The 11174-nt window shown below is 56.0% G+C and overlaps 2 protein-coding genes across 2 annotated transcripts in view; both read left to right on the top strand.

Moving 5' to 3' along the window:
- SEMA6B (semaphorin 6B) overlaps positions 1-6433 on the top strand; it is a 25573-nt gene extending 19140 nt beyond the window's left edge. Inside the window, exons 13-17 of the mRNA XM_049789290.1 lie at positions 1486-1668; positions 2036-2185; positions 2818-2895; positions 3001-3059; positions 4197-6433. Of these exons, the coding sequence (XP_049645247.1) occupies positions 1486-1668; positions 2036-2185; positions 2818-2895; positions 3001-3059; positions 4197-5173 (1447 nt within the window). The 3' untranslated portion in view covers positions 5174-6433. The remainder of the gene's footprint in view (positions 1-1485; positions 1669-2035; positions 2186-2817; positions 2896-3000; positions 3060-4196) is intronic.
- On the top strand, positions 6309-10518 carry LOC126030122 (leucine-rich alpha-2-glycoprotein-like). Its single transcript, XM_049788310.1, is given in 3 exon segments — positions 6309-6454; positions 9549-10364; positions 10366-10518. Coding segments are annotated over 3 exon segments (1107 nt in total). The 3' UTR covers positions 10511-10518.
- Positions 10519-11174: the final 656 nt, after the last annotated feature.

Consider the following 11174-nt stretch of genomic DNA (forward strand, 5'->3'; position numbering starts at 1 on the left):
AGGAAGAGGAGGAGGAAGGGGAAGAGGAGGGATGAGGAGGGTTGTCAAAAGCGCTCAGCATGGCGCTGGAGTGATAGTACAGCAGGGAGGACATTTATTTGCCTTGCAGGAAGCCAACCCAGGTTCCAACCCCAACATCCCATAGGGTCCCCTGAGCCTGTCAGGAGTGATTCCTGAGCTCAGAGGCAGGAGTCAGCCCTGAGCACTGTTGGGTTTGGCCCAGGGGAAAAACAAAATGTGATACCAACAGAATAAAAATGCCATCTATTTTCTCAAAACAAAACAAAACAAAAAACCTCATCATATAGGTGGGGGGGCTCATTGACTAGAAAACAGGCTTTGACTAGAAAACAGGTCCTGGTTTAATCTCCAGCACCACATGGTTCCCTGAGAACCACTGGGTGTAACTCTGGTGGCCACTGAGTACTGCTAAAAAATAATAAAATAAAAATAAATAAATAGTCATCAACCATCACCACCACCACCCACACCCACACCCCCAATAAATAAATAAATAGGGCCGGAGAGATAGCATGGTGGTAGGGCATTTGCCTTGCATGCAGAAGGACGGTGGTTCAAATACCGGCATCCCATATGGTCCTCCGAGCCTGCCAGGAGTGATTTCTGAGAGTAGAGCCAGGAGTAACCCTGAGTGCTGCCGGCTATGACCCAAAAACAAAACAAAACAAAAAAAATAAATAAAAAGTAAAAATAAATAATGGGCTGGAAAGATAGTATGGAAATAGGGCATTTGCCTTGCATGCAGAAGGAAGGTGGTTCAAATTCTGGCATCCCATATGGTCACCTGAGCCTGCCAGGAGTGATTTCTGAGTGTAGAGCCAGGAGTAATCCCTGAGCGATGCTGGGTGTGACCCAAAAAAAAAGATAAATAAATAAATAAAGTGGAAATGATAAAGTAGCAATATGTTGGGGAAGAGAGCACAGCATGAAGGAAGCTTATCTTGCACACAGCTTTCCTGGTTCAATCTCTGGCATCCCATATGGTCCCCAGGAGCCTGCCAGGAGCGATTTCTGAGTGCAGAACCAGGAGTAATCACTGAGTGCTGCTATGTGTGGTTAGAAAAATGTGGGGGGGGGGGGCAAAATAGAATAATAAAAAGAATTAAAGTGGAAAATATATAGCAGTAATAGAGTAGGAGAGACAGTACAGTGTGAAGGGAGCTTATATTGCACGCAGGTTCCATCCCTGGCACCCTATAGGCTCCCCTGAACACTGCCAAGAGAAAGCCCTGAGAACTGCTAGATGTGACCCCAAAAATGAACCAAAAAGGTAATAACAGAGGGAGTGTTCTAAGTCGCTGAGCTAATGCTGGGAGCAGCCCTAACATGAAAATGAATCAGGGTGAAGCAGGCAGGCCCCACCCGAGGACAGTTAAGGGCATCGGTGCCACCTTCCCAGCTTTGCTAGGTGACCTCAGGGGGGTCTGCGGCCGAGCTGACCTTCTGTCCTCTGGCGGGCCCCAGGCACCAGCTGACGCGCGTGGCTGTGGACGTGGGCGCCGGCCCGTGGGGCAACCAGACGGTGGTCTTCCTGGGCTCCGAGGCTGGCAAGGTCCTCAAGTTCCTCATCTGGCCCAATGCCAGCTCCACTGGCACTTCGGGGCCCAGCGTCTTCCTGGAGGAATTTGACACGTACCGGCCGGACAGGTGAGGGGTGGGGCTGATAGGTGACCACGCCCAGGAGAGACCACACCCACATTCAACCATGCCCTTGGGTGAGGCCACGCCCCCAAGAGGAGGAGGCCACGCCCCACAGTTGGTCATGGTCCAATAGGAGGCCACATCCCTATTAACAAACCACGCCTCCAAGAAGAGGAAGCCACGCCCCAGAGTTTGACTATGCACCAATAGGAAGAGGCCACACCCTTAGATGACGTCATGCCTATTAGCAAGCCACGCCCCCAAAGAGGAGGATGTCACGCCCCTATAGGAGAAGCCACGCCCGTTGTTTGACCACTCCTCAGGAAGGCCACACCCCCACCTGGCCAAGCCCTCGAGCTCTCCTTTTCTGCAGGTGTGGACGACCCGGAACCAACGGGGAGTCCGGACAGCGGCTCCTGAGCCTGGAGCTGGACGCGGCCTCCGGGGGCCTATTGGCTGCCTTCCCCCGCTGCGTGGTCCGGGTGCCCGTGGCCCGCTGCCAGCAGTACTCGGGGTGCATGAAGTGAGTATGTCCCTCTCTCCCCCAGTTCTGTATGTGTGAGGGACTACAGGGTGGGGTCAAGATGCCAGATGCCATGGCATCTCCATTTCAGTGAACAATGAGCTGCCCTCCTGGGACAGTCTGTGCAAAGGTCCTGGGACAGGACGGGACTTGAGGAAGAGCCACCGAAAAGCTCCAGGGGACTGATGGAAGGAATCAGGGCTGGGAAGAGTGCAGGCCTTGCCTTTGCGTCAAGGGAGGGGACACCTGGAGGCCTGTGGGGAGACAGGTTCAGGGGGACCCTATCAAGAGCAGAATGGGAGCTGGATTTGGACATGAGGTCAGCAAGAAAGACTTTACAGGTATGAGACCCTAAGTTCGATTCTTGGCACAGCAGGAGACCAGTGGGTCACAGATGAAAAGGACTGGGGGCAGACTTTGGGGCTCCGTGTGAACCCTCACCTCCATCATGGCAGCGGAGACACATCCGTCTGCCACTGTAGTTGATGCTTCTGATCTGGACAGTGGACAGTGGGAAGGGATAATCCCCACCACAGAGAGAGGCCATGAGCCCCTGAACCCCTATAGGGGCCAGGGAGGGTCCTATTGGGGAGAAGGGCTCACTGGGCTGCCGGGGTCCCCATCTGCTCTAGGAACTGCATTGGCAGCCAGGACCCCTACTGTGGTTGGACTCCGGACGGATCCTGCATCTTCCTGAGCCCCGGAACCAGGTACGGGGAGAAAATTGGGGGATCAAAAAAATGGGGGTCCCACCCCCACTCTAGCTTGCCCTGGCCCTGAGGAGGGGGTGCAACATCTCTTCTCTCCACCCTTAGGACCACGTTTGAGCAGGATGTGTCTGGAGCCAGTACGTCAGGCTTAGGGGACTGCACCGGTAAGTTGGGGAGCGGAAGAATTCTGGGGATCTCCCAACCCCTTGGGGTTCTCACATGCTCTGAGTCGATTCCTATTTGTGGGTTGGGAGGAAGGACACACACACACACACACACACACACACCTCAGGGACAGAGTGAAGCTCTGTCATTGGAAAATGGACAGGCAGGTGCTGAGAGGGAGAGAGACAGAAACAGAGAGAGTGACAGAGAAGGGGAGGACACTTGCCTTGCACTCAGCCAGCCAGAGTTCGATTCCTGGTACCCCAAAGGGTCCTCCGAGCACAACCAGGAATAATTCCTGTGTTGAAGCACCAGGAATAACCCCTGAACATCACTGGGTGTGCCCCCAAAATAAGTAAACAAAAATAAAACCAGGGCTGGAAAGATTGTGCAGTGGTAGGGCATTTGCCATGCATGCTACTGATCCAGGACGGACCTGGGTTCGATCCCTGGCATCCCATATGTTCCCCCAAGCTAGGAGTGACTTCTGAGTGCATAGCCAGGAGTAACCCATGAGCATCACCGTGTGTGTGGCCAAAAATAAATAAATAAATAAATAAATAAATAAATAAAACCACAAGGCAGGAATTGACCAGGTTTGATCCTGGGCATCCCCTATGGTCCTCCGAGCACCGCCAGGAACAATTCCTGAGCACAGAGCCAGGAGTTGGCTCTGAGTACCGCTGGGTATGGGTCCCCACAAGTAGAAAAATCAGTGAGAAACAACAGATCAGCGTTTGCGTCACAAGAAAGGCAAACTAAAACCTGGAGCCAGAGAAAGTGGCAGCGGGTAAGGCAATTGCCTTGCACAAAGTGCACCCAGGTCTAAACCTGGGCACCCCATAGGGTCCTCCTGAGCACAACCAGGAGTGGTCATTCCTGAGCATTGCCGGGTGTGTGGCCCAGAAATCAAAACAAGGCAGGAAACGTCCCTGGGGTTGGATTCTTGGTATCCCCTATGCCTCCTGAACACAGAGCCAGGAGTCAACCCAGAGCCAGCCAAGGATGGCAAAAGCAAGAACAGATTTTGCAGTTCAGACAGATTTGGAGGGAGGGTCCGGGTCACCCCCCTGCTCAGCCCTGGCCCCCTCCCGAACCCCAACCCCACCTCCACCTCCACCCCTCTCCATCTGCAGGCCTGCTGCGGGCCAGCCTGTCGGAGGAGCGCGCGGGGCTGGTGTCCGTGAACCTGCTGGTGACGTCGTCGGTGGCGGCCTTCGTGGTGGGCGCCGTGGTGTCGGGCTTCACGGTGGGTTGGTACGTGGGGCTGCGGGAGCGGCGCGAGGAGGCGGCCAGGCGCAAGGACAAGGAGGCAATCCTGGCGCACGGCGCGGGCGAGGCGGTGCTCAGCGTCAGCCGGCTGGGGACGGAGCGGCGCGGGGCAGGGCCCGGAGGCCGGGCCGGGGGCGTCGTCGTCGGGGGCGCAGGCGGCGGCCCCGGGGGCGCACCCCCGGAGGCCCTGCTGGCCCCATTGATGCAGATGCAGATGCAGAACGGCTGGACGCCGGCCACGCTGCTGCAGGGCGGGCCCCACGACCTGGACTCGGGGCTCCTGCCCACGCCCGAGCAGACACCCCTGCCGCAGAAGAGGGTGCCCACCCCGCACCCCAACGCGCACCCGCACTCACACCCGCACCCCTTGGCCACGCGCGCATGGGAGCACGGTCCGGGCCTGCTCAGCGCCTCGGCCTCTTCGTCCCTCCTCCTGCTGGCCCCGGGACGGGGCCCCGAGCAGCCGGCGACCCCCGGATCGGCCCTGGATGCCCCCGAAGGCCGTTTCTATGCGCCCAGGCCCGGCCGCGCGTCCCAGGGCGCGGGAGGCGATTTTGCGCTCACTCCACATGCCAGCCCCGATCGCCGGCGCGTGGTGTCTGCGCCCACGGGGCCCTCGGACCCCGGCTCGGACCCGCGGCCCTGGAGCCCACCCGCGCCCACCGGCAGCCTCCGGAGACCCGGGCCCCCCGGGCCCCCCGCCGCCGCTCTCAGGCGCACCCACACCTTCAACAGCGGAGAGGCCCGCACTCGCCCCACGCGCCCCATGCGCCCCACCTCGGACCTGGCACACCTGCTGGCCTACGGGGGCACGGACAGGACTGCGCCCCCCGGGCCCTAGGCCTAGAGGGCCAGCGGTGGGGATGGGGGAACTCCTCACCGCCACCCCACTACTGTCACCTGGGCGCTCGCCCAGCCCTGGGTTCCAGAAACCCACACCAGGAAAGAAAGATCTAGTAGGCCCAGGGGTGGTGCTCCCGAGGGTCCCTCCTCTCTCCATGAGGATTGGGGAAGGGTCTCCCCTCTCTCTCCACCCGCCGAAGCACAAGTTCTTCGACCGACCGACCGTCCACCTCTCCCTCCACCCACCCACTTACTGTCCCCCGGCTGCAGGATACTGTTTGAGGCAGTTTATGGGCCGGGAGGAGGGATGGAGAAAGGGAAGCATCCCAGGGTGGGCCTGGAGAAAGAAACCCTGTGCAGAAGGCGCCTTTTGAGTTTGTTTTCCAACTTGGCATTTCTTTAGCAGTTTTTATTTTTTTCCGGGGGATTTGGGGTTTTATTTTGTTGTTTGTTTTGTTTGTTTGTTGATTTTTTTCTAACAATTGCACAACACTCCGTTTTTGGGGTGAAAGGCCGGGGGTGGGGGGTGCGTGCTTGGAGGCGCGGGGCGAAGGCCGAAGGGGGGAATCATTGTCCCGTGTGGTGTGGGAGAGGGGCTTCTAGCTGCAGACCCAAGGAGCCCTCCTCTCCTCTCCCCAACACGGGGACCCTCCCTCACCCTCCCCCGTCGAGGCCTCCCTCACCCCAGGCCTCTGCGCTCCCCCTCCGGGATCCCGGCGTGTGTGCGCGTGTGTGTGTGTGTGTGTGTGTGTGTGTGTGTGTGTGTGCGTGTGTGTGTGTGTAAGCATGCATGCTGTGTTCCTGTGCAAGGAGCCGGGGACGGACCTGTGTGTCTGTCGGGTGCTGGGCGTGTGGCGTGTGCCTGTCTGTGTGTAAGCAGGGGGCGACCCCCCCCCCAACGTATCCCTGAATGTTGGTTGAACCAACGCAGCGGCAAGGCTTCCAGAAGCCCAGGGGAGAGGGGGTCACCAAGGTGCTGCTTCGAAGTTTGAAGGGGAGATGGGCCTGGGGGTGTCAGGGTTTCTCTGCATCCTCCCATCAGCCCAGATGCCCTGTTGGCACCAGTTGCCCGAAGGGCTCCTATTCGGGGGTTTGGGCAAAGCGGGGGACCCCCCTGTAAATAAGGCCCAAGGATGGTGTCGCCCACCCCTTGTGACATCCTGACCGCGGCTGACCATGCATGCCAGTGGCCACGGAGTCCCGGACTCTCTGACGTCCCTCAGCCCCCCATCAATAAAACTGTTTACAACCACCTGCACCCCAGCTCTGTTTCTGTTCTGTGGGGAGTTGGGCTCCTGGATCAACTTCTCTGCACACCCTCACCAATTCTTAGGCTTCAGCGAGATCCATCACAGAGAAGCAATGAGAATTTGATTGGAGGGGCTCGGGGGGATAACAGAGCAGGGATCATGCTGGCCTTGCACATGGGTTAACCCGAGTTCAATCCCCAATCACTATCAGGGGTGATCCCTGAGCCCAAAGCCAGGGGGAAGCCCTGAGCACCGCAAGGTGTGGCCCCAAAGCAAAACAAATAAAAAAGACCTACATTCTAGGAGGCTGGACAGATAGGACAGCAGGGAGGGTACTTGCCTTGTGTGGGGGCTGCTTATCCAGGTTTGATCCTTGGCATCCCACAGGGTCCCCTGACCCCACCAAGAGAGATTCCTAAACAATGAGCCAGGAGCCAGCCGTGAGCATCACCGTGTATGGCCAAATAAACAAACAAAAATACATGTTTTGAAGGGCCAGAGCTGTGGTGCAGAGGTAGGGCATTTGCCTTGCATGAGGCTGACCTAGAACGGACCGCAGTTCAATCCCCAGGCACCCATATGGTCCCCCAAGCCAGGAGCAATTTCTGAGTACATAGCTAGGAGTACCCCTGAGCATCACCGGGTGTGACCCAAAAACCAAAATAAATAAATCAATAAAATAAATACATGCTTTGAGTGTCCTGAAGTTTGTTTGCTTTTTGGGGAGATGGACTACCCTCGAAAAATAAACACAGTCTAAGAGATTCAAAACCTATTAATTTTTGTTTTTGTTTTTTATTTTATTGGGCCACCCAGCGCTGATCAGGGCTCACTCCTGCCTCTGCACTCAGGAATCATTCCTGGCAGTGCTCAGGGAACCCCTATTAGGGATGCCAGGGATCAAATCCGGGTCAGCTGTGTGCAAGGCAAACGCCATTCTGATTTTCAGAATTTTGAGGATTCCAGAATCCTCAAAACCTGGTTTTGACCCTTCCGGACTACCGTTCAAAGATGGGAGTGATGTCTGTGCTCATTCACTTTTGAACTTCATTTAAGAATTCTTGCCATTGGGGCCGGGCGGTGGCGCTAAAGGTAAGGTGCCTGCCTTGCCTGCGCTAGCCTTGGATGGACTGCGGTTCGATCCCCCGGTTTCCCATATGGTCCCCCAAACCAGGAGCGACTTCTGAGCGCATAGCCAGGAGTAACCCCTGAGCGTCACCGGGTGTGGCCCAAAAAAAAAAAAAAAAAAAGAATTCTTGCCATTAAAAAAAAGTCAGAAATTCCAGACAAGTTTTATCGCTTCTTCTTCCTCTGTACAGAACATCCTGGCCAACCAGTCTTATTGTCAACAAAACCTTCGGTTTAGAGTCCCTACCCGTAAAAGTTAGGGCACATCCAGTCCTGGGGTGGGGCAGGGTGACCAGCCAGGTGCTGGATCCCAGACACTGGGGGTTCCGGGGCAATAGCACAGCAAAAAGGGCGCTGGCCTTGCATACCTGGTTCGATCCCTGGCATCCCATTTATTATGTTCTTCTGAGCAACAGAGCCAGGAATAAGCTCTAAGCACTGCCAGGTGTGGCCCCAAAGCAAAAAAAAAAAAAAGGGAAAGAAGATTGTGCAAAAGCTCAGCTCAAAGAGGTGCCCCCCCCCCCCCCGGGAGCTTCCTCTCCTGCCAGGAAGCACTTTTGCAATCTGGCACCCTCTGGCTGAACAGAACTGGGAGGTTGGGGCTGGGCCCGGTCAGGCGCCTGCTCCCACCCAGGTATAAGGACACCGCTGCAGAACTAGGGGACAAGAAGCACCGGAGGAAGGTCAGCATGTCGCCGCCTAGGAGCCAGGAAGAAATGCAGAGCTAGGTACTCCCAACCTCCGGCTGTGAGGATTCATGGGAGCTGGTGATATTATGGAGCCCGGCTTCTAAACTAGTCGCACTCCCTTCCTGCCCACAATCTACCTGCCACATTTCTCTCTCTGGACTTGGGCTGTGAGCCTTATAGCTGAGATCCTAGGTTGCACCCCATGCTCTGCAGGAAGGTGGAGCGAGACCCCCAGACACTCTAGCCTTGTTTGGTTCCAAAGAGCAGAAAATACTGAGATTCCTGTGTGGGATGGCCAGAGAAAGGTTCTTGAAGAGAGGTGCATTGGAGTTGGGGTTGTGGGAGCTGAAGAGGAGCTTGTAGCTTCTGCCTTCCAATTGAGAAGCGAAGGATCCAAGAAACATGGGAGTGAGGCTGGCCACAGAGCACGCTAGGCTGCCTTTCAGGGTAAGAGAAGAAACTCCAGTGACACTGAATTAGAATTCTCCCTGGATCTAGGGCTATTTCTGACAGTTCTGGAAATCAGGGGGAAGGGGTTTTCTCATTGACTACTGCAAGAGTCAAGACGATCAATAAAGGGGGTCCAGGGACTGGACGATAGTGCAGCCATAGGGCATTTGCCTTGCACATCCAAAATTGATATGGATCTATCCCTGACATCCCATATGGTCCCCCATGCCAGAATTGATTTCTGAGTGCATTCCTAGGGAGTAACCCCTGAGCATCACTGGGTGTGGCCCAACCCTCCCAAAAAGGGGGGTCCAGATGAGGAGTGGAACTTCACAGTGGAACAAAGCTTGGGGTCACATCAACAAATCATTAATAACTTCCTGGACTAAGTTCTCACAGTATGCTAAAAGTCACTCCTGGTGGGGCCCAGAAAGCCCTATGGGAGACCCCAGTTCGATCCCCATCATCCCTTATGATTTCCCCAAGATCCACCAGGAGTAATTCCTGAGTATAGAGCCAGGAGTAATCTCTGATAATCACCAAGTGTGTCCCCCTAAAAAATCCCCCCCAAAAACCCCAAAATTGGCACTGGCCCCATACAGGGCAGGTAGGTGCCTTATCCTTTATAGATCTCTCTAGGCCCATTTTCCATATGTTTGGGGTGAGGTTTAGGCCTTGGCAGTGCTCAGGAGTTACTTGTGGCACATGTCTGGATCCCTGAGAACCATCCCCATCATCCCATAGGCTCCCCTGAGTGTACCAGGAGTGATTTCTGAGTGCAGAGCTGGGAGTAACCCCTGACCACCAAAAATCAAAACTACCAGCACCACCACAAAACCATCTCCTCTACCCGCAGCCCTAGGGCCCCGGTGCCCTACCTGGCCAGATCCTTGTTCTCTCTGCTGCTTATCATGGCTTTCAGCCCACACCCCAGCTTCGCCTGCTTCATGACCCTCCTGAAAAATGGCACGTCCGTCGCCAGCTTTCCCCTGGGGCAGGTGCCCAGGACTCTCCCTGCCAACACCATCTATGTGGCAGTGGAAGTTTTCAACCTCACCAACCTATTCGACGGATTCCTACAAAGCGCCCCAAACTTGCGCCAGCTGCATCTTTCCAACAACCAGCTGCAGAACTTCTCGACCAATCTCCTGCGGCCGGTGCCTCGGCTCCAAGTGCTCGATCTCACCCGCAACGCCATCACCGAGCTGCCCCCCGGGTTGTTTGAGTTCTCCGCGGCCCTTTACACGTTGGTGGTCAAGGAGAACCGGCTGCAGCAGCTGGAGGCCTCGTCGCTGCGGGGCCTGTGCGCCCTGGAACATCTGGACCTGTCGGGGAACCAGCTTTCCGCGCTGCCTTCGGGGCTGTTGGCCAACCTCACGCGGCTCCGCATCCTCGACGTGTCTGCCAACCGGCTGGAGGCTCTGCCCCCCGATCTCCTGCGGGGTCCCCAGCAGCTGGAGCGCTTGCATCTGGAGGGCAACCGGCTGCGCGTGCTCGGGAAGATGGTCCTGGCCCCGCAGCCCCACCTGTGCTACCTGTTCCTGGGCTATAATCAGCTGCAGGAGGTGGAGGCCGGCGCCTTCCAGCACCTTCTCCAGCTGGACATGCTGGACCTCGCCAACAACTCCCTGAGCTGCGTCCCCGAGGGTCTCCTGGGCTCCCTAGGGCAACCTCTGGGTGTGTGGCCCTGACCTCGATGACCTCTACCGTTGGCTGCTGGCCAACGAGGAGAAGATGTTCTTGAGGGAGGAAACCCTCTGTGCAGAGCCTGCCCACCTCCGGGGCCAGAAGCTTCTAGACCTGGCCCGGACACTCTGAGCTGTTTGCGAGCCGGGCCAGGCTCCCTAGGCTTGAAGGGGGCTTGGGGACCATTTTTCTATATCCGATTTCTCCTCCTCCTCCTCCTCCTCCTCCTCCTCCTCCTCCTCCTCCTCCTTCTTCTTCTTCTTCTTCTTCTTCTTCTTCCTCCTCCTCCTCCTCCTTCTTTCTTCTTCTTCTTTCTTCTTCTTTCTTTCTTCTTCTTCTTCCTCCTCCTCCTCCTCCTCCTCCTCCTTCTTCTTCTTCTTCTTCTTCTTCTTCTTCTTCTTCTTCTTCTTCTTTCTTCTTTCTCCTTCTTTTCTTCTTCTCCTCCTCCTCCTCCTCCTTCTTTCTTCTTCTTCCTCCTCCTTTCTTCTTCTTCTTCTTTCTTCTTCTTTCTTCTTCCTTCTTCTTCTTCTTCTTCTTCTTCTTCTCCTTCTCCTCCTCCTCCTCCTTCTCCTCCTCCTCCTCCTCCTCCACCTCCTCCACATCCTCCTTTTTTTTTTTTTTTTTTTTTTTTGGTTTTTGGGTCACAGCCAGCAGCGTTCAGGGGTTACTCCTGGCTCCACGCTCAGAAATCACTCCTGGCAGGCTCAGGGAACCCTATGGGACGCTGGGATTAGAACCACCATCTTTCTGCATGCAAGGCAAATGCACTACCTCCATGCTATCTCTCGATTAAAAA

The sequence above is a fragment of the Suncus etruscus genome, chromosome 15 (genome assembly GCF_024139225.1).
Source record: "Suncus etruscus isolate mSunEtr1 chromosome 15, mSunEtr1.pri.cur, whole genome shotgun sequence".
NCBI lineage: Eukaryota > Metazoa > Chordata > Mammalia > Eulipotyphla > Soricidae > Suncus > Suncus etruscus.